This window comes from Hyaena hyaena, unplaced genomic scaffold (assembly GCF_003009895.1).
Source record: "Hyaena hyaena isolate Hyena2069 unplaced genomic scaffold, ASM300989v1 scaffold_11, whole genome shotgun sequence".
In the NCBI taxonomy this organism is placed as follows: Eukaryota; Metazoa; Chordata; class Mammalia; order Carnivora; family Hyaenidae; genus Hyaena; species Hyaena hyaena.
Genome location: NW_024080643.1, coordinates 5,238,337 through 5,260,946, shown reverse-complemented (window position 1 = coordinate 5,260,946; position 22,610 = coordinate 5,238,337). Strand labels below are relative to the sequence as shown.

The following is a 22,610-nucleotide window of genomic DNA, read 5'->3' as shown; positions in this document are numbered from 1 at the left end:
CCGGTGCCAGGGACAGAAAGGGGATGCCTACAAATGGACGGGAGGTCTCCGTCAGGGGTGACAGAAGTGTTCTAAAATTAGACAGCGGCGATGTGATGCATGACTCCATAAATTCACTACAAATCACTGAACTGTCCACTTAAAAAAAATATTGAGACAGCATGCAGATCGGTCGTTGCCTAGGCCTTCACTGGGAGCAGGAATTGACTGCACAGGGCACGTTTTTCTGGGGTAATGGAAGTGTTCTATCGCTTGACCGTGGCAGGGCCTGCACAACTCCATCAATTTCCTAAAACTTATTAAGCTGAATGCTCACAATTGGGGAGTTTCGTGTTCTGTAAATTACACCTCATAAAACTCCCACAAAGTCTTGGGCGGGCTTTCAAGGGCCATTACCCTTCCTTCCGTATGCGCAACCTCATCTTTCTGATTCTAAGGATGCTTCTGTGAAGGAGCTGTGGATAATTTCTAATCTCTAGAAGAAATGTTTAAATCTGTCAACCAGCTGTCCGAGTAACTCAAAGAATCATGCCTATAAGTAATCTGCAAAGAGTCAAAATTTGGTGCGGTATCTACGTCTCTGATTAAGTCACGCCAAAAACAGACCTGTGCCGCTATCAGCAGGCGTTAAGTAGCCATTGTCATCATAAAACCCCACAATTTGTAATTCACATTGCAAACAAGCCTCACTTTAGCCCCTGCTCACCCACGGAATTATCCCAGTACTCGAAGTCAGAGGGAAGTTTTGGGGTGCCACAAAATACCCTCCTTTATCTGAGGCAGGAACAAAAACGCAAGCGGTGGATCTGGGGTGGGTCCCCCCCGGCCCCCCCCCCCCCCCCGGTGGCTAGGGCGCCTGCAGAGCCTGGAGACCAGGGCGAACTGCAGCCCCACATGGGAACAGCGTGTACACCTCACAACCTCCCAGTTGAGCACTGAAATCGCTTTAACTTTAGAAGATCCGGTCGTATGGTTGGCTTCCAACAATTCTGAACCTACAAATCCCTGAGGCAGAAAATGGTAAAATCCTACAACACTGGAGTGTTCGAGTAAACTGAGGCTTAGAAAAGGAAAGAGACTTTCCACCGAGAGCCCGCAGGTTAGTGGGAGGGCTATGATAATAACCTCCATGCGGCTCTGGTCCGTTGCTTTTGTGGCTCGATCACTGATTCCAACACAAGAGCATCCTCCGAGTTGCTCATCATCTTGGACTTCTCTCTCCCCCCAAACACTCAAATGCTGGTTATAAAAGGAAACTGTGACATCATTCTGAAATGCCACCTCTCCTGTCCGTTACCGTGGTTTTAGTACAGATCTCATCACCTCTGGGCTGGACCACTGAGGACTGCCCTCTCCCAGGACGGCCCCCACGCCCATCCTCTCTTACGTGACTCGTCTCCTGCTGTGGCTCCTGGTAAACACCTCTCTGGCTTTCTGCTGCCTGCAGGGGAAAGTCCGAACCCCAAGCAAGGGCTTCCCTAACTTCATACACACCTATCTTGGCAATCTCCTCTCCCACTTCTCCACCCAACCACCCCGTACAAAAGTGACGGTGCGCAGCGTGCAGCTCCCTTCACAACGCAGATTTATCATCTCTGGGGACACTTATTATGTGCAAAGCTCAGTGCGGAGTTCTCTACCTGCGTCACCTCATTTCGTCTTCACGACGAACCCCACGTGATGGGCAGGTACCCTCGCTACCCCCAGTTTACAGGGGAGGAAAACAGGCTTATATAACTCCTCTGGCTGACTTTCTCCCTAGGTCTACAGTGCCTGTCCCTCTGCCATGCTCTTCTACTTCCCTGCAGCCCCTCAATTGCTGCCCCCTGCATCTTTTTCAAGACCCCACTGAACTGTGTTTCCCCAAGTACTCAATTCTTTATCCAGACTTAATAATCCCAACTTTAGTGCTTTCGTGGGACTTTGTATGCTCCTCACTGGAGACACTCACCACACCACATCCTAATCATTTGTATCCATTCCAATCTACCAATTAGAATATAAATCTATCAGAATAAGAATAGCTTTTTGCTTTAACTCTCCTTTTCCCTTACATTTGCCATACGTAGCAGGCAGGTAAATACCGAATGACAAGAGACATTAGTCCTTATAAGGTCTTGTTTCAGTCACTCCTTTTCCTGCCTTATACATTCTATTTCCACCCCCATACATTAGAGCCCCATTACCTCTGAGTTCTCTGGCAATAAATTCCGGATAGCTTTCTCCCTGGTCCCTTTTCTTTCCAATTCTCTTCTTACCAAGGTAGACTAACTTCCTCAAAACACAGTTCTGAGCTTGGCTCTTCCCTATTCAAAACCATCCTTGAACCTGTGGTGCTCACCAAGTAACATATGGATTCTTTACTCTAAATGCAAGAGCATCTGGGCTTAATGATTTCATGTTCACTTGGATCATTCTTCTACACCAAAAAGAACTGTGTCACTTCCTGCTCTCTCAGATCACGTAAAATCCCTACACCTCTGACCATTCAAACTTTATGTATAGACATTTCATCTTTTTTTTCTTTTTTTAATGTTTTACTTATAGACAGTTCATCTTCAAGTCAGATTCAGTCACCCTTATTCAGCCTTCCTTGATTGGATGCATGCAGAAAAACGACAACTCTTCCGAAATCTCACAGCATTTGGTTTTGCCTCTTCCGTAGGATTTAATCTACACAGTTCTAACGTGTTTTCGATACATCTTAGCTCATTGATAAGGTCCTCGACATCCTTACAGAGCCCTCTGAGCATCCTACCCTTGGTCGGTGCTCACCGGGTTCACTCTGGTGCAGCAGTGAATGAACTTCTAAATGTTAGGTCATCCTGGACCCTCACTAAACTGAGTGAGGCCTAACCAAACTCTCATGCTTTAAAAAAAAAAAAAAAAAAAAAAATTTAGTGAAAACCAACTAACTGACTGAACGTCTATCTTCACAGTCCTCCCCAAGACGAGAACACAGGGGCATGTCAAAAGCTAGCTCTCGGAAAAATCTGACCTTACTGGCTCATGTCTCAAGAAGTCAGGTCAATCTAGGATGGAAAATTCATCTAAGTGGATGGTAATCACCGCACAGTGACAGCCAGTGTTCAACCCTGGGCGAAGCGTTCACTAGGCCCAATGCCCTCATTCCTACTAACAGCCAAGCCAGAGGGAGCCACCCCACACTGTAGCCTTGGGGGACTGAGGTCAAGGGAAGCTCAGCACTTGGCTCCATGTTGGGTATCTGGAACGGCAGAGCCGGGGTTCACACCAAGTGAAAAACATCTACTAAAGGACGAAAGCTCCCTAACCAAGGAGTTACCATAGATTCCCATCATTGAAAAGAGCTTCATTTATGTCATATTTCAACACTACCACACACTTCTGAATCTATACTGCACGGCCAAGGACAGGCTTCCTTTCCTAGGGAGCTATTTCGGCCAATGGAGTTATCCTGTAACTTGGTAGGAAAACCAGCAAAAGAATTCTACATTCTTGTGCCTGTACCTTTATCAGGGATCAGGCAGCACTGGCCTCAAGTATAGATGCTAAACTGCATTTCTGGACCAAGTAACAACTCTAGGGCACCCTTTGAATGTTATGCTTACAACGAAGCTTGCCACTAGGTGGCAGAAGTACAAAGTTAATGGAGCGATTTCTGCTACATAAAAAGGAAGTAGCCTGACATTTTCCCACTCCTTTTCCACAGTAACACAAAATCCTGTGACACTGTTAATAGTTTTTCAAAGATTATTTGGTCACTTTGAGAGTGGCATGTTATACATAAACTGTTCAAAATTAAACTATTCTCCCTTATTGAAAACTGCATTATAATGTTGATTTTGAATATCATAACATACACAGATTTCCACCTTTTACAAATGTTTTTAATGTTTATCTTTCTTGAGAGACAGAGAAAGAAAGATAGAGCATGGGTGGGAAGAGGTAGAGAGAGAGAGGGAAACACAGAATTGAAGGCAGGCTCCAGCTCCGAGCTGTCAACACAGAGCCTGATGCGGGGCTCAAACCCACGAATCGCAGGATCATGACCTGAGCCGAAGTCACATGCTTGACCGACTGAACCACCCAGGCGCCCCTCGACCTTTATTATATTCAACACTAACCACAGCTTCAACTAGCTTTGAGCATATAAGTAGAACCCTACTATCACTGAATTAAATAAAAAATAACACACGATACATTAAAATACATTGAGACTGAAATTTAGTTTTGTGTAATGCTATACTAGGTAGATAACAAGTGCTTTTAAATCACCCTGGTTGCAACACCTATATTTTGCCAAGTTTGTTGTTGTTGTTTATTTGTTTTGTTTCATTTTGCTTGTATTTCGTTTCTAAATGTCAAAATAGAAGGTTTCAGGTTCTATTTTACAAACACTTCTCTGCAAGTAACCCTGAAGACTACCAACATATAAAATGCAAATTAGGCAAAATCATCATTATGTGTTTCTTCATGACATTTACTTCAAAAATACAGAAACAGGGTGACTGGGTGGCTCAGTTAAGCATCTGACTTCAGCTTAGGTCATGATATCGCGGTTCATGGATTCGAGCCCCATGTCAGGCTCTGTGCTGACAGCTCAGAACCTGGAGCCTGCTTGGGATTCTGGGTCTCCCTCTCTCTCTCTGACCCTCCCCCACTCATGCTCTGTCTCTCTTACAAAAATAGACATTAACAGAGACACACACACACACACACACACACACACACACACGAGGAAGCCTGATATGCTCTATAAGAAGTCTGAGGAAATAAATCCAACTTAAAACATGATTAAACATCTTAGGGCATTTAGGTGACTCAGTAGGTTAAGCACTTGACTTTGACTTAGGTCATAATCCTGCAGTTCGTGAGCTCAAGCCCTACGTCGGGCTGTGGGTTGACAGCTCAGGGCCTAGAGCCTGCTTCCGATTCTGTGTTTCCCTTTCTCTCTGCCCCTCCCCCATTTGTGCTCCGTCTCTCAAAAATAAACATTAAAAAAAATTTTTTTAACGCGATAAACATCTCGAGACAAATTTGCAGAATTATCTATCCACACGTGTGCACTTCTGATGACTTGTGCCCTGCTTTGTATCCCTTTGGTACAATTTCTTTGTGGGTGGAAATTAAACTATATATATTATTAAATTATTAACGATGTATAATTAAATTATATTTAGCAAATATATAGGTAAACTATATAATGATCAAAATAATCCCGTAAAGTTAGAAACTATCTCTTGCATGTGTTCATTTAACATGCACCCAGGAAGAAAATATTTTAATGGTGATTTTTACTAAATTTATTAAGCAGAAAATAAAAGCCACACCTTTCACATAAAGAACCTTCCGGAACTATGCAAGTCTTTTATTTTGGAGCAGGGGGCTGAGGGTGAGGGCTCCTCCAAGAGCAATGAAGGGCATTTCTTAACCATCAGTGGGAACAGGGTGGGTATGAATTACACACACAATAAGTATTACGTCTTATCATCCAGCAAAGGAGTCAAGGTAGCCCAGCCTGCTTCCCGCTTGGGTCAATTATGTAGAGCAGAGCCTGCAGGACAGGAACCCGTGCCCTAGGCCGGGAATGCCTCTGTGGTCCTTCCCACAGTTCCACAGGCTTCTTTGGAAATATGCAAATGAGCCAATGGTGCTCAATACCGAAGACCTGCAGAAGACGCCCTGGCCCCGTGGTCCCTGTACACACTCAGATCCACAAAGCCTCACTCCTCTGGCTTCCAAGTTTGCAAAAAGCTGCTGTGTGATCCCTCATCGACAGACATTAAGACAAAACGGAGGTCCTCTCCGGGGATCAGTGGGAAGGAGCCGTTCGTTTCTAGGGCATTCTTTTCCAGGGCAAGCACCAATTTACACCTGTAACAGTCTAGAAACATACGCGAAAAGGAATTTGCAATATAGACACACGGATGCATTTCCTCCTCCGTTAGCTCTATACTGCACTGAATGCATTTCTGAATAAGTGAAAATTACACAGGAAGGTAAAGGTGTCTGGATGCTTCACAGGCTATGAAAAGAACACACTTCCGTAGCCCTGACAGTTATTAGTTGATTCAAAGCATGAAATGCTGATGTTCTACTCTAAAAATAAGGGCAATAACCATCATAAAAATTTCTTGGACCCATCATCCCTCAGGGGTTGACAGGTATCAAACTACACGTCTACTTCATTCCTAGGAAATAAAAGAGATTCAGAACCTATAACGGTGTCTTAACATGAAAAATCTCATTTACACGTCGTCTGTTGGAAAGGATACAGGAACAATTTAAAATATCAAGAGAAGGTGGGGCGCCTGGGTGGCGCAGTCGGTTAAGGGTCCGACTTTGGCTCAGGTCATGATCTCACGGTTCGTGGGTTCCAACCGGGTGTCGGGGTCTGTGCTGACAGCTCAGAGCCCGGAACCTGCTTCGGATTCTGTGTCTCCCTCTCTCTGCCCCTCCCCTGCTCATGCTCTGTCTCTCTCTTAAAAAAAATTTTTTTAACATAAAGAGAAGAAAGCTATGGGAAATTCAAAGTGTCATAAAAATCAAATTTTTGAAGAGTCCCTATTAACTGCTAGAGTGGAAGAGAGGTCTCTATCAACAACCCCCCGCCCCCACCCAGAATCGAGCATGTCCCTGGTGCTCGACAGATAGCTTTTGAATGAATGGTGGCAAGTGCCACGTCAGGGAACTTCACAGGGTAGCAACTTATTACACGAGAGACAACTTGGTGTTAAACAGGACAGGAATAATCCTGACTTCAGTGCTGTCAGCACAGGGCCGCCTCCAGGTCACACGAAGGGTGACACTGTGACGGGGACCCCGTACGTGGCCGGTCACCTCCGAGAGGCCCCTGCTAGGCCCTTACCTCCTCGCCGCTGTCTTCCGGCCCCGACGCCAGGCGGGGGCTCGGCCGCGGCTGGCTGCTGGCGCCGCTGTCGCCACTGCCCTGGTCACACGCGGCTTGCGCCGAATCCCGGGACGACGCGGGCCCGCGCGCGCTCTCTTCACCGTCCACCGAACTCAGGGACAGCGCGCTGAGGCTGCCGGGACACGCGGCATTTCCGGCGCCGGGGCTCTGCGGGCCGGGGGGCTTGGGCGTGACGGGCCTCGTGGGGGTGGGCGGCTGCTCGGGCTCGAAGGTCGACCGGCGTGCGTCCGCGTCCGGGGGGGCCTCCGCCGCCCGGGGCCGAAGCACGGCCGCGTCCGCATCCGCCGCGCCGCAGCCCGGGGCCGCGGGCGCGCCTGCGCACCTCCTCCACTCGCGCTCGGCGCTGCTGGACGCGCGGCGGGAGTAGGCGTCGTGCAGCCGGCTGTGCGCCTGCAGCCTGCGGCCCGCGTCGCCCGGCGGGGACGCCGCGCCCCGGGGGCTCTCTCTCCTCCAGGCGGCGTCGCTCACGAACCTCAGGACCCGGTCCAGGTCCTTGGCCCGCAGGGGGCTCTTCCAGCGTCGGGTCCGCCGCTCGGACGCTCCCCCGCTGAACTTGTCCGAGTCGGCGGACGAGCTGCTGAACGTCCTGCGGGGCGCGGGCTTCTCGGGCGCCCCCGGGAGGTCCGCGAGGTTGGAGGCGGACTTCCGTTTGAAGGAGCTCTTCTTCAGAAAGGCCAAGTTGTCGCTGCTCTTGCTCTTGCGGTAGATGATGCCGTTGTTGCCGGCGTCCTTCACTAGAATCTCACACAGCGCGGGCTCCCGCGAGGCGGGGCCCGGGGCCCGGGCGTGGTTCTGGGGCCCCGGTGGCCTCTCGCAGTCCAGGAAGCTGATGCGGCCCAGGCCGTAGGCGCGGCGGATGCTGCGGGACCGGTGGGTGCTCCTCTGGAAGGCGTCGTCCGCCTCGTCGGGGTCCGAGCAGTCGGACGCGCCCCCCGGCCCCGCCCTGGCCGGCTCGCCCGCGGGGCCCGCGCTGCCCTGCGCTCCGGCCGCCGCGCCCTTCGGCAGGGGTCTCCCCGGGTCGCGTTCGGGGGCGTCCTCCTTGGCCGCGTCTGACCCCTCCCGGTTCTGGATTCCCTGAAGGACGGAGGACTTGAGTTTCTTAAAAGATCCCATTTTCCGAAAGGAGGCAAGGGCGTGCCAGGTGGAGGAGCTGCCCACCAGGACCACGGAGCGGGGCCGCTCGGGGAGGGCGCCGGCCCGCTTCCCGCTCGCCGAGAAGAGGCGGACGAGCCTGGCGGGGCTGAGTCTGGGCTGGGCCGCGTCCGCATCCCCGCGGGGGCCGCCGCAGCCTCCGTTCCGGCACGCGGGCGAGGTCACCATTCTGGGGCCTTTGGCATCCGAGACGGAGCAGGGGATCGCGGCGGGTCGGCCGTGGCCGTTCTGGGCCGTTGTCATGGTCTCGGGGCGGCGAGCCCGTGGCCACGGGGCAGCGGGGTTCAAACCCACACGCACGTCTGTGTCCGCAGGCCCCGGGCGCAGGCCTTCATCTCCGAGGCTGCAGGCGGCCCGGCTCCCGCGCCTGCCGTGCACATCGGGCTCCCGGCTGGGGGCCACGGCCTGCAGCGGAAAACAAAGCAGGGATTTAGTCACGTAACCCCCACAGAAGAACCGCGAGGAACAGCGGCTTCTTAGGCTTGTCTACTGATGGCCGGTACAGAAGAAACACGCCTCATGACAGGGTGATCAGATCAAAACTATTTTAAATTAAGCGCGCCTGGATGTCCCAGTTGGTTAAGTGCCGAATTTGGGTCAGGTCATGATCTCGGGACTGAGGAGTTCAAGTTCAGCGTCTGCTCCGCCCCGACAGCGTGGAGCCTGCTTAAGATTCTCTCTCCCCCTCTTTGCCCCTCCTCCACCTCTCAAAATAAATAAACTTAAAAATTTTTCTAAACCCTTTTAAGTTAAAAAGTTACCTTCCCTAACTCATTTCACAATGAATTAAAAGGAAGAAAGCAAATACACCTTCCTTAACAAAAGAAGGTAATTATGGGTTGTGCATTCAGCGTAAAGGTAAATTCTTGAATCCACTGAAACGTGTTTAAAACTTTTGAAAAACTGCTGGAATGTAAAGGCCAAGATGTTAATACTGGGTCTTCTGTTTGAAATTTTTAATTATTAAATAAAAAAACACCAACAACTATTTTAAAACGTGTCAGAGTGAAATATCAACCTGTGTTAAACTTAACACAGCGACAGGGAGCCTGGGTGTAAGAACCAGAGCAAGGAGCCTTGGTAATGACAAGACGCTGTCACCTGCCCACTGTCTACAAAAATATCCAAAGTGCTACAGGGACATAGGAGACAAGCTGAGGTTGCATGCATGAGGTCGGGCTTGGTAAAGGAAACCGCATCAGTGAGGGGCCTCTATCAACAGGATTCTTTTTTTTTTTTTTTTTAATGTTTATTTATTTTGGACAAACAGAGAGATACAGAGAATGACCAGGGGAGGGACAGAAAGAGAGGGAGACACAGAACCTAAGCAGGCTGCAGGCTCCGAGCTGTTGTAGCACAGAGCCTGACACCGGGCTTGAACTCACAAACTTGGAGATCGTGACCTGAGCCAAAGTCGGATGCCTAACCGACTGAGCAACTCAGCTGCCCCCGTCAACAGGATTCTTACTGGCTGAGAAATGGAGGGAGATAAGGATATTACTTAAACATTAGAAATTCAGACACACAAATTCAATTTAAACAAATGTTACACCTTTTTTTAATAAAGCTTTTTTTTTTTTTATGTCTTTGAGAGTCAGACAGAGAGCGAGTTGGGGAGGGGCAGAGAGAGAGAGATCTCTGAGCTGTCAGCACAGAGCCAGATGTGGGGCTCGAACCCACACACGAACTGTGAGACCATGGCCTAAGCCGAAGTCGGGCGCTTAACCAACTGAGCCGCCCAGGTGCCCCAAGCCCCTTCTTCTTTCCTCCCGCATGCCCTTAAGCCCACCACACCCCTGCAGTGCATGCTCTCTCCCCCAAGTGAAGATGCTGCTCTCCTACCCTTTATGCCCATCTGGCCAGGGCCTGCTCAGCCTTGGTGGGCCAGCTTAAATGTCACAGCTACCCCCTCGTCAACTAATTAGTCAATGACAAAAGGTAGGAAAGATTGTGAGAGTCGCCATAAAAGGTTACCACTCACTAAGTGTTTACTACATGTCAGGCCCCTGTGCTAAGTGCTTCTGAAACGACATGCCCCTGGGGACTCCTATAAACCCGTAAGATCAACAGAATAATTTCCATGTTGCAGATAATCAAGTGCACACTTGGGCACGGGGTGCCGCGGCGTCCCGCACTGGCCCTTCCAAAGCCTCTGCTCTCTCCACGCCTTCACGCTACCGAACAAAGAGAGAGACAGAGCTGGGAGATGAACCCCTATCTTGGTGCCCGACACCACATTCAGGGCCTTGTGACATAATCCCAACTCAAGTCAAATCTCAGAAGTCCATATGCCAGTCAAGGCCACTACTCTGCGGGGCACGTTAAAGGCAGAAGAAGGAAAGGAGGAGAACGTTGCATAAAACCCTTAAGGTTAAATCCCAATGTAGCTCAGTCCCTGCAAGTGCAGAAAAAAACATGACCTCCCGCAAAGAGGTCTCATTTGATTCCACTCTCCACATTCTCTCAGGTTCATTTTTATTTCCCCTACGTGGTACCGCCTGAGGGATTTCCAGGGAGACCCACAGTTCAAGGGCTGATTCTATCTAGGACCAGGGAGGCTACACAGACTGATGTAGCCTGGAGCCTCTGATGTCCAGTTACTCAACTCCAGGACTCAGAAGCCTAACGGGACTAGCACATGTCCTCCCCGGGTTAATGTTCTCGTGGAGAAAACGGGGAGCCTCAAGAGCTGTGGGCTGCATGTGAATGAACCATTCACGAAGCAGAAACTTGAATCATCTCAGCATTGAGGCTGGATGTGAAATTCATAAACAGTTGCAAAACTAGACTGCCAATGAGGTTCCCCTGTCCACCCTCACCTATTCGGAGAGGGACAGGGGGCTGTGGTTGTTTCGGCTTCTCACGGTCTTGAAACGAAGCAGATGGTTTATGCAGACATCAAGTCCAGTCAGGGGCCCTGGCCGATGGCATGTTACGTAACACTTAGTGGCCTTGTTACGACTTGCCCTGGATACAGAGGTGCAGACGTGATTCTTGTCTTGCAGTCTGCCTGGACGGAGACACCTTCCCGACACAACTAGAGGGCGTTATGAGACCTTTGACAACGAAGGATGGAAGTGTGTCAGGCTGCCCCTGGGGTCTCCAGGAGTGCGGGCCGTGATTGGTTTTAATGTTGCATAGGTTCGAGAATGTTCTCTGACAGGCACGGGGGCAGCCTGGGTTTTAACCTCAGTACTGCCACGTGAATCTTGAGTCAAGTCATTCGAGTTTCCTGTGGTTCAGGGCCATCCTTCAAAGAGCAGGTGCCAACAGCTACATCTATAGTAGATCAACCAACCGATTCATTCATGAACCTCTGCTGGTTACGAGGATACGCGTGGGCCCCATGCCAAACTCAGAACAGTGACAAGGTGACCACCCATCCTAGATGGGAACTTGGCATGAGCAAAGGAAGATCCAGGAACCTAATTCTGACTGGGAGACAATAAATTTGGGTGACCAGTTGGCCCAGCTGGCCCGGGGTGAGGTATTTTCCAGGACATGAGACTCTTGGGGCTGAAATCCGAGAAGTTCTTGGCCACTGGGATGTCTGGTCACCCTCCATTAAGTAGGACGGTATAACTGGAAGGATGGCTCAGCGTCCTGTAGTAGTAGCAATCAACGTGACAACAGGTTGAGAAAAGATCACATCCTTTTATCGAACACATTGAGACTGTCTACAAGGCGCCATCATCATTGGGAATCCCTTCCTGATCCTCCTAAAATTAATGGCCCGTACTATGGGTGATGGGCATCTCCCCACATTGCTTTACCATGACATTTAATGATGGGTTTACATGGCTGCCTTCAGAAAGGCCATGAACTCTTCGAGGATAAGAGCAGTGTGCAACATGTACATAATTTACATTTATCTCGATGTAATATTGGATCTATTATCCTGCCTTGTCCAGGTCTGTGCCAACCTAACAATTCATCAATCCCACCTATCTTTCCAATGTGAAGATGTTTCAGTATTCCCAACACTAAAAAGTCTAAGTATGTACTTAAACCTTACGTTTCAAGATACAGATCTAGTAAAATTCACACAGATCGGAGCTGCTGACTGGGGCAACGTGCTTCTTAAAAGACCAGTGACTCTTTCGTTCATGCAGCTGAATAACGCGATTGTTGTGTGCTACTTGGAATGAAACCGAAAATCACAGAAAAAGGCTTTTCCTGGAATTTCCCAGAAACATACCAAGTAGCATTATTTAGAACTAATACTTTGACCTCTATTAGCTAACAAGGGTCGCGATTCAATTGCTGGTTTTGTAGTAAGTCTTGTAAAGTGTGAGGGCTCTGCCAGAGAGATTTAGGAGCAGAGTACAAGGGAGAAGTTTAGATGGGAATATTGTGAAATCCACTGTCTACAGGCTGGATTCTGGGGTGTCTGAACTTTAGAATACACCATTTCTTTTCGCTCGTAATGAGAATTCCCTGAAAACAACTATGGCCAGTAATTTTTGAACACGAATTTAGACTACTTGAATGTGAGGTCCAGAACTCTATACCAGGTTAAATGTACACATGATTTGTCATCTGTTCGTGTAAATTACAGAAAGTGGGACATTGGAGGAAAATACTAGTGGAATCTGAAAGTCTCAATCTTCCCACCAGGGCACAGTAGAAGATTGCCTCTGGGAGCATCGAACGGCCATCTTTAAAGACTGGGCGCTGGGACCCGGCGGGTCTGAGAGATGGACTCCTTGTCAGGCCACAGCTGGTGAAGACACAGTGGACTGGGAATCAGAGGGACCAGGTCTGGGACCAGGTCTGGGCCCAGCACGGCCACATCCTGGCCATACCTGGGTGTGACCTTACAGCTCTTCCTTTCCCTCCGGATCTCACTGGTCACCAAGTTTAAGAGCGTCTAGTCCACATCTTGACAATCCATGCTCCATGTGCCTTCCACCTGGACACCTGCATTAGCCTCCTGAAAATTCTCCTGGCTTCGCACCTGACGCCCCCTCCAAGCTGGCCAGCGTCCTTCCCAAAACCCCGCAAATGGAGTCGTGCCACTTCCTCTAGTGGCCCTGGCTGCCGCCTCTGAACCTTGAGAGGTGTCAGATCTCAGCCTAGCACTCAAGCCCTTTCGCTCCAGCCATGCTGAGTTATGTACGGCGAGGCTGTCTCTTCCCACTGCGCTTTGGGTTATTTCCTTGTTTGCTCTGATTTTCTCCAGCCACTTCTGTCTCTTTCTATCGAATGGAAGCACAGCTCCCGGGCTCCTCTGACAAAGGGCTCCTGGCCAAGCCGGCCAATGGCTACGGGGGGGGGGGGGGGGGGGGGGGGGGGGGGGGGGGGGGCCATGTGTGCGGGAGGAGGGAGGGTAGACACCAGGGTACTGCTCTCGGTGTGGGCTAAGCAGGGGCGTTCCCAGCAGCCGCCGGCCCCTCTGGCTCCGGCCTCTGCTGGCCAGCTCCTCCCTCCCAGGTCGCGGCTCCCACCAGGTGGCCCCGGTGTCCCGGCTCAAGTAGAGGCACCTCTGCCCTGATGCCCCCAACCTCAGGGTCGGTAGCATCCTCCTGCCAGGACAGTTCACCCGAGTTCCTCTCTCCTCTTCTGTTTCTCGGCTGTGTGCGAATAATCCTATTTTAGATCCTCTTTGTTGGGGAAACACCTAGAGACGTTTCTCTTTCCCTGGCTGATAAATACGTGCTCCGCCTAATTCACTTTCATGGATTCAAGTCGACTTTTTCCCTCGAGGAATGCTCTTCCCCCTGTCCAATTTCAGACGCCCTTTCTCTGTGGTCTGTTTTATACGTTGCCCCTTCTCAGCACTTACCACCCTGCCCTGTAACTCCAGTTTCTCAGTCTCCCTTCTCTGCTATACTCTGAAGAGGCTGAAAAGTCAGAAACGAGGTCTTACTGAAGTCTGTCTGTGTTCTCAGCATTCAGTTACTGAATGAATGCCTGAGGTGTGTTAACATGTCATGTGGAGCCGGATAATTCTTAGCCATGAGTGGCTGATTCTATTTTAGGAAGAAGGAATAGAAGACAAAGCTCTGAAAACCATGGAAATGCTATTAATTAGTTCCAGAATGGTGTCTTTGAAATTCACGGAATTTATCATTTTCAATCACAAAACAGAATGTTCTGGGTACTGTTATGGTACTGAGAAAACAATTTTTAAAATAGTAATACTGTTAGCAGCTACAGTTTCCTGTGATGGAAAGCTCAACTTAGCGTTTACCTTCCATTACTTCAAGAGTTATATCTAATTCTGTGGCTGTTTATCATGCATTCAGCAAAAAGGAAACTTTAATATAGAAACGTAAATACTGACATGTTAATAGTTACTCAATTGATCACTTTTTAACTATCAATCCAGGTATTTCATTTCAGTAGGTAATCAAACTTATCCAAAGTTTACTCATTTGAATGCTTACATTACACAAAACATATATCTGAGTTAACAGGACAATTAAGAACTTTATAAACATTTCATAACACAAGTAAAATGTTTTCTAATATTAATGTTGAAATGTAAATATTGATAACATACACTTCAATCTATCTGTCTCAACACTAATCAGCAAAGTTTGAATTAAAAAATGTTCAACGAGGGGCGCCTGGGTGGCTTAGTCGGTTAAGCGTCCGACTTTCGCTTAGGTCATGATCTCGCGGTTCGTGGGTTCGAGCCCCGCGTCGGGCTCTGTGCTGACTGCCAGCTCAGAGCCTGGAGCCTATTTCGGAGTCTGTGTCTCCCTCTCTCTGACCTTCCCCTGCTTACGCTGTCTTTCTCTCTCTCCTAGACATAAGTAAATATATATTTTAAAAAAACTTTAACAATGAAACAGAAAATCAGCAAAGTTGGAGAACTGAACTCCATTAGCCAATAGTTTATAATGGATATTTATAGAATANAAAAAAAAAAAAATGTTCAACGAGGGTCCCAAGGAACTGTGATTATTAAGGAAGTGATTTTCTTCTGTAAAATTATACTTTCTCTTTAAAGTATAAAGGATTTATTCAATAAAATATTTCTTGGAAATACGTAACTCTAATACCTTCTCTGCTCTTAGTTCAAAGAAACTCTTTTAATTTATTAAATGTAAAACAAAAGTGAGTTGGCATATATATTACACTGGTGCAGCTCTTGATAAATCTCTTTATCCAGGAAATTAAATGGTAAATGCATTCATACTTGGGTAGAGAATAAGATGCTCTCTTTCACACCATAAATTATCACAGTAACCTAAGTCAGATATATATATATATATATATACACTGTAATCTGAGTACCCAAATCATTAACTTCTATCATTTAAACCAAGATGGCTGTGAAAAAAGTCACAGGTATGTAGCTAGGACATTCTGATAAATATTAATTTCTAAATATTTGACAGTAATAAGTGTTTTTACTTTATTGCAATTACATGGTATTTTATTTTCAGTAAGTTACGGCTTTGGGATTCATAAACAGAACGCCCCGTGGTCACAAGTCTGTCTCATATGCTAAACTTGCCTATTTTATTCTCCCTCTCTCTCTTCCTGCCAGGTCTCTTCCTTCTGTTTCTCATTCCACTACCTTTCCCAGAACCTCACTGAAATCAGCTCTCTGAGCAGAAGCTGGAAATCCTAGCAGCCCACATCTTATAAAGAGACTGTAGTCTAAAGGTACAACAGGCCACCTGCTTCCCTACAGACTCTGTCCACCAAACTACAGTTAACTAATAATAGTTAATAGTTAACCGTAATTTATAACATTTACATAGCAAAATACATCCAAGATTCAACTGTGGGTTCTAGTTCCAGGGAGGGAGGAAGCCACTTCCCAGCCTCAAACCCTCACGGTCCTTGATGTAAGATACTCTCCCTCTCCTGTCCAACCCCCGCGTGCCCGTAGGTCTGTCAAAGGAAGAGCAGAAGGGGAAGGGCACCCGTGGGTCTGGTACCCTTAAGAGTCTCTTCTGTTGAAGAACTGGGGGAGGAGGCTTCAAAAAGGCCAGAGCTCTGGCTTCATTTAAATATCCAGTCACTTAAGTGTTTAAAAACAGAAAGTGTGCACGGAACGGTAACTCCAGATGAGACTGAATCACTGTATCTATGGGAAAGGTGTCAATTGCATACGAGCCTGTGACTGTGTTGGCCTGCCTTTATCTGGGTTACTGGGCTAAACCACATTCCTGTGGGTGAGATGGGGTTTCCCAGTGGGGAAAGGTGTTTCCTTTGTCAGTTCTGTGGGGCGGAAGGGGTGGAGAAAATGAGGATTTGCCCAGGCGGGCCGTCGACCAAAGAGAGGAAAACCTTCCTCTGATCTCTGATTAGGTCTAGATCTGGGGGGCAGCTGATGTGAGCTTCGCATCCCTGCAATGCTCAGCAGAGTCCCAGCCTCCGAACCTCTCCTTCCCCTTCCTCTGCCCCCACGTGAAACTCCTCGCCACCCTTCAGGAGTCACTGCCGCAGTAGAGGCCTGAAGATGGCTTGTCTTGATTTCCTATACCTCGTCCCCGTCTGCCATCAGCGGCAGCCACCAGAGTTCACGGTGAGGACTGCCTAATGCCTGTAGCCAGCGCCAAAAGGGACGTCACCGCAGGAACTGAGTCTCCCTCACACTTACTGTTCAGAGCAGAGAACCTTCTCCAGACGGGTGGCCCTAATCTTGAAGGCACTTTGAAGGTCACTGGAGCAAAAACAATGTTTCTGCTTGCTAGAGGCAGGCTAGGCAGAATCCGGAGCCGCGTGTCATCAGACTCACGGTCTAAACCGCTTGGTGCAGCTGCAGAGAAAACCCCTTCCAAGGGGCAATGTGGCTGGTAAACACAGCATTTGGTAAAACGCACTTAATAACTATAAGAGTGCACGTTTGTTGGGGCGCCTGGCTGGCTCAGCCGGTTGAGCACCCGACTTCGGCTCAGGCCATGATCTTGCCTTCGTGGGTTCGAGCCCAGCGTCAGACTCTGTGCTGACAGCTCGGAGCCTGCTTCAGATTCTGTGTCTCCCTCTCTCTCTGCCCCTCCCTTGCTTGCATGCGCACGTGTGTGGGCGCACCCTCTCAAAACATTAAAAATATTTTTTTAAAAGAGGAGTGTATATTTGCATTGTATTTTCCCTGAATTTTTTTCTTCTGCTCAAGGTTGTTGTTTTTGTGCTTTGCATGAAATGTGCTTCCAGGCACAGAACCACAGTCTAGGACACTGCATGTTGGGGAAACAAGATCGACTCTGGACTCTGTGTCTATCCAGCAGGCAAAACAGTTCTGAATTGGGGGTCATCTTAGCAGCCCCTTGAGCCATCACCGAGGGCAGAGGTCCAGAAAACACTTTTTCTCGGCTCCGTTCAACCAGGCATCCCATATTCTCATATCGTTTTCCGTATTAAAGCAGTTGCCAAAATGCCTTATATTGCCTACTTTAAATGGTCTTCTAACTGAACTGACATTTGGACCCTGTCCCCGTCGGCCTTTCACGCCTCTTGGCAGACGTCCCCCTTCAGGAGGCTCGCCAGGCAGCAACGTGGCTGCCGCGGCCGGTGAACGAAGCCAGTAGTATGCGGACGATTGTTCCCGAACAGAGGGCCCCCCATGGGACAGTGCGGCCCGGACCTGGCATGGGCCGATCTGTGGCCACCCTGTTCGAGGAAGGGGCTAATAGGGTGCGCCCCCATCCTTGCGGGACACCATGTGTACCTCTGGGGCATGAAGAAGTGACGCTGAGGACTTCAGACATTGTTCTGGAACATAAAGGAAACTTCGTGCTGCGAGTGACGGAACCATATTCTCACACTCCCCGTGGCATAGACACGACAACTGGCCTCAACCACACGGAAAACCTGACAGCGGGGCAGAGGAGAAGATTCGTGGCAAGGAAGGCTCGTGGTGGTAAAAAACAGCACGTTTTTCTCAGCACTTCACTGTCAGTGCCAATTTCTCTGCATATATTTGTCCTCCAAAAGTGGGCTCACTGGCAACTCCGAGGGCTCCTCGATGGCCTCTTTGGAGTTCGCCATTCTTTTCTACACACAAAGAAGTGTGGCCAGAAGCTTCCGTGGGATCACACAGCCTGCTGCCTCGTCACTTGGCTTATTTGTTCAGGGCATGGTTCGTGGTGCTTGCTGGTATCTGTCCTGTGGACGTGGCCTGTTCTGGTGACTGTCCTTACCATCGACTCCCCCCCACTGATCCGCTTCCTACACGAAGGCAGTGAATGTAAGAGACAAACCACGCTAAGCAGCTCTATCCCTTACAATCTTGGCCCCAAACACCTGCCCCCGGAGCATTTTCCTTTCCTTCTATTTTCGGTTCTGACTTCCTTTCCGGTGAGGTCTGTTGTGTCAACCGGTGGGGCCTCACAGCCCATCAAATGCACCCCGGCCTCCAGCGCTGTGCCTACGGGGAGACGTGGCCAGCACCGTGGTCACACCATGTTTCCTCAGTTTTGTTCGCCTGATCTGACGTTCCGGCTCTCCCTAGCCAGAAGTTTCTGGAGGGCTAACGCGGCAGGAGCATGTATCAGACTCGGGAATACCCTGGCATCACATCCTACTGATGTGGTTTCCCCAACACAGAGCTTAGTAACGTTCTAAACACGTCAGATGCAGGTGCTAGCTAGCTCAGTCAGTTTGGCGTCTGAGTCTCAATCTTGGCCCAGGTCATGCTCTCAAGGTTCGTGGGACTGAGCCCCATGTCAGGCTCCACGGTGACAGCACAGAGCCTGCTTGGGATTCTCTCTTTCCCTCTCTCTCTGCCCCTCTCCCCCCTTTCTCAGAATAAAATAAATACATTTCAAAATACATACATCCATACACACTTCAGAGGTTCAGGAGAAATGAAATGAATACTATGTTCTGTTTTTTGTAGAAAGTTTAAAACGAGTTTAGTTAAGGTGCTAAAAACAAAAACAAAAACTGGGGTGCCTGGGTGGCTCAGTCAGTTAAGCATTCAGACTTCAGCTCAGGTCATGATCTCACGGTTCGGGAGTTCGAGCCCCATGTCAGGCTCTGTGCTGACAGCTCAGGGCCTGGAGCCTGCTTATGAGTCTGTGTCTCCCTCTCTCTCTGCCCCTCTCCTGCTCACACTCTGTTTCTCTCTCTCTCAAAAATAAACTAACAATTTTTTTAATAAGAAATACAAAATAAACAAAACAAACAAAAAAACTAAAAAACAAGAAAGACTTAACAGTCTGGAACCTAAAAAAAGGAAAGTGGAATCACATACAAGGTGAAACACGAGTTGCTCTCTGAGTCCAGGCCAGGAGGAAAGGAAATAGACAGATTTGCCTTCTGACAGCAGTTGAAAGAAGCCAGGGCTGACGAGACAAAAGCCGGGAAGCATCCCTCTAGTAAGTCCACACCTCAGAGAGCTACAGCTGAAGGCAGGTTAGGTGAGAAAGGGCATCGAGCCCAGTCCCTGAGTTCCTGGGTTTGGGTTCTTTGCCTTTTACAACCTTTGGGAACCTGGGCCATTTGCATCCCATCCCGACCTCAGATTTCCCAGTGTGGTCCTAACATCTCCCTGGGAGCATTTCACAGGGTTGCTGTAAGAAGTAAATGACATTGTAAGTGGAACATTCTCACTGAAACATTAACCGTACTTCTAGCAGGGCACCCTTCATTGTAAAGCACACAGTTTACAGGTTAGTATAAAAAATAGGAATAGGAAATGGAATTCCAGCTCAAAATTTCTACATCAAAAAGAAGTGAAATACTCTGATGTAAACTGAATGGACTTAAGACTATGATATACACATCTGGACTCAGGCAAAGGTAAGAGATCTCATGCAGCCCTTGTGGGTGCCGAAAAGGTGCCACGTGCATAGGGTCAGTGGTTTGGGACTCACAAATAGAAGCACATCCTGCCGATTCAAAGGTCATTGCCAGATGGGCGTGTGAGGACCAGCCAAAGAAAACCTAAATGTGGATAATTCCCCCCGGATGGATCTGGAACCAAATATATATTAAATCCCATCATTTCATTTTCACGTCGGCTCTAACTTTTTCCCCATACACATGCATGATCTCTACCTTAAGACTCTCCCTTACCCTGACACTGAGATATAAATAAGAGAAGTCTCAAAATTTTGACAAGTCATATGCTAAAGGTCAATTTAGAAGTCAACTGTTCAGAATTTAAAACACATTTTCGTCCAAGATTCGTCTATTATCTGCCCGATCCCCCTCAATTCGTAACATCAACAAACTGTGTTTCCAAAAGTAATGGGGCTGCTATATTAATAACTGAAAGTCCTACTACATTAAACTAAATTAATAATAGCAATTAATGAAAAGATGAGCCCGATTTCTTTGGCTTAGGGACTCAAATGGTAGAAGTGGAAAAAGTAAAGGAAGAAGAGCTTCGCACTCTCCTTCCTACACAAGAAAGACCCTGGTGATATTTGGACATAGGAGCATTTGTCTTCAGGGTTCGACCTTCTTCTCTTTACGCTCATCCTCCGTGAGCTGCTCCCCCCCCCCAACATGTTCCATTACGTAAGAGGTTACTTCTGCCTCTTGGCCACCTTCCTCTGATTTCTCAGTCTAGGAATGTCCTCGATGCCACGGAGACAGGGCAAAGCCACGCAAGCCGGTGCACAGAAATAAACCCTTATTTTGAGAGAGTCAGAGACCGTGCAAATGGGGGGGGTGGGGGACAGAGATAGAAGGAGAGGGGATTCCAAGAAGGCTCTGCGCAGAGCCCGATACCCCGGCTCAATAAAGTCCCGTCGCTGTGGCTGGAACTCGCTACTACACTAAGGTCTGGCCTGCCTTGGGCTCCGTAACCCTACCCTAGCCTGCCGGCCACGCTCCTTGTGTTCACCGCCTCTCGACATCCCAAGCTTGTCTTGTTTGGTGGTTGTTTCCCCGGTGGGCGGCGATTTCAGGGCTCAGGAGTGGTCCAGCCAAGCAGTTACCTCTAAGGAAGAAGGTCTGGGAGCCCGACCCTTCCTGGCCACAAATCGAAGCCTGCCCTCTCGTTGTTTCAGGGTCTGGAGAGGTAGCCGTGCAAGTGTGTGCATCAGTGTGACCAACAAATCGATATCTGCATTTCATTTCACAACAACCCTGCTTCACAGGTCCCCTGCAGGAAAAATAAATAACCTGCCAAAAGTCCGCTGGTGCGTTTCTTTCCGAATTATAATTTCAGAACCGTAACGATACAGCAACCCACTCTACAGCCCCAAAATCGTCGTCCCTGGGCCAACTGTTCTGACGCAACAGTCCGGGGGGGGGTGGGGGGGTGGTGTGGCCAGTCTGCGGCCACACGCAGGTAACACCAGCCGAGGCCATCATCACCGGAGTGCGTGTAAATTAGAAAGAAACACGGATGGCCTCGATGGAAAGGAAGTCCCTGTGGTCAGGTTCAAAGCTTTTGTCTTTTAACAGGAAAGAACCTCTTAGGCATCATTCATTCATTCGTTCGTTCGTTCAGTAAGTGCTTCCTTGGTCCGGCCGGTGTTGGGGGACACACGGGGGTGGAGGGGCGGACAGCACACCCCGTCTCGGCCACCACAGGCCATTCTCCAGCTGAGCAAAGAGCCGCAGCTGAATCTCGAACAACACACATCTGAACTGCGCAGGGCCACTCATGCACGGGCTTTTTTCGAACGATGCAGTACAATAATGTAACTATTTTCTCTTCTTACCATTTGCTTAATAACATATTCTTTTCTCTAGCTTACTTTACTGTAAGAATACAGTACATGACACACATAACATAGCAAATATGTGCTGGCTGACTGCGTATGCTGTCAGTCAGGCTTCTGGTCAAGAGTAGGCTATTAGTGGGGCGCCTGGGGGCTCAGCCGGTTAAGCATCCAGCTTCAGCCCAGGTCATGATCTCATGGTTTATGGGTTCGAGCCCCACATCGGGCTGTCTGCTGTCAGCACAGTGTCCGCTTCAGATCCTCTATCCCCCCTCTCTCTCTGCTCCTTCCCTGCTCACTCTCTCAAAAATGAGAAATTAAAAAAAATTTTTTTTCAAGAGTAGCTGATTAGTAGTTAAGCTTATGGGAATCCAAAGTTACGTGCAGATTTCTGACTGTGTTAGGCGTTGGTTGCCCCTAGACCCCATGTTGTTCAAGGGTCAACTGTATAATTAAATAAGCAACTGTGGGGCGCCCGGGTGGCTCGGTCAGTTGAGCGTCCAGCTCTTGGTTTCGGCTCAGGTCAGGGTTTTGTGGTTTCCTGAGTTTGAGCCGGGGTTTCGGGCTCTGCGCAGAGCCTTCTTGGAATCCCCTCTCCTTCTATCTCTGTCCCCCACCCCCCCCCCATTTGCATGGTCTCTGACTCTCTCAAAATAAGTAAATAAACTTAAAAAAAAAAAAAAAAAAGGAATTGTAATGAGCTCTGCAGTGTTTCGCCGCCTGAACGGGCCTCCTTCAGGAACTGACAGGACACTGGGACCTGGGACCGGACAGATGACTGAAGGTGGAGGCACCGCCCTGGCAGAGGACCAGGGGCGGGGGGGGCGGCGGGGGGAGGCAAGGACAGGCTAGGGCCTTGTGAGCCATGCTGGGGTTTCAGGGTCTACTGTGAGCGTCGGGGGAGCCGTCAGCAGCAGGTGGCCTACAAGGATCCGGGGGCAGCAAGACCAGAGGCCGAGGAG

General features: G+C 49.0%; 1 protein-coding gene across 1 annotated transcript in view; it reads right to left on the bottom strand.

The window, feature by feature from the left end:
* SPATA13 (spermatogenesis associated 13) overlaps positions 1-22,610 on the bottom strand; it is a 145,230-nt gene that overhangs the window by 71,647 nt on the left and 50,973 nt on the right. The window contains exon 2 of the mRNA XM_039255458.1: positions 6,851-8,470. Coding sequence (XP_039111389.1) covers positions 6,851-8,308 — 1,458 coding nt within the window. The 5' untranslated portion in view covers positions 8,309-8,470. The remainder of the gene's footprint in view (positions 1-6,850; positions 8,471-22,610) is intronic.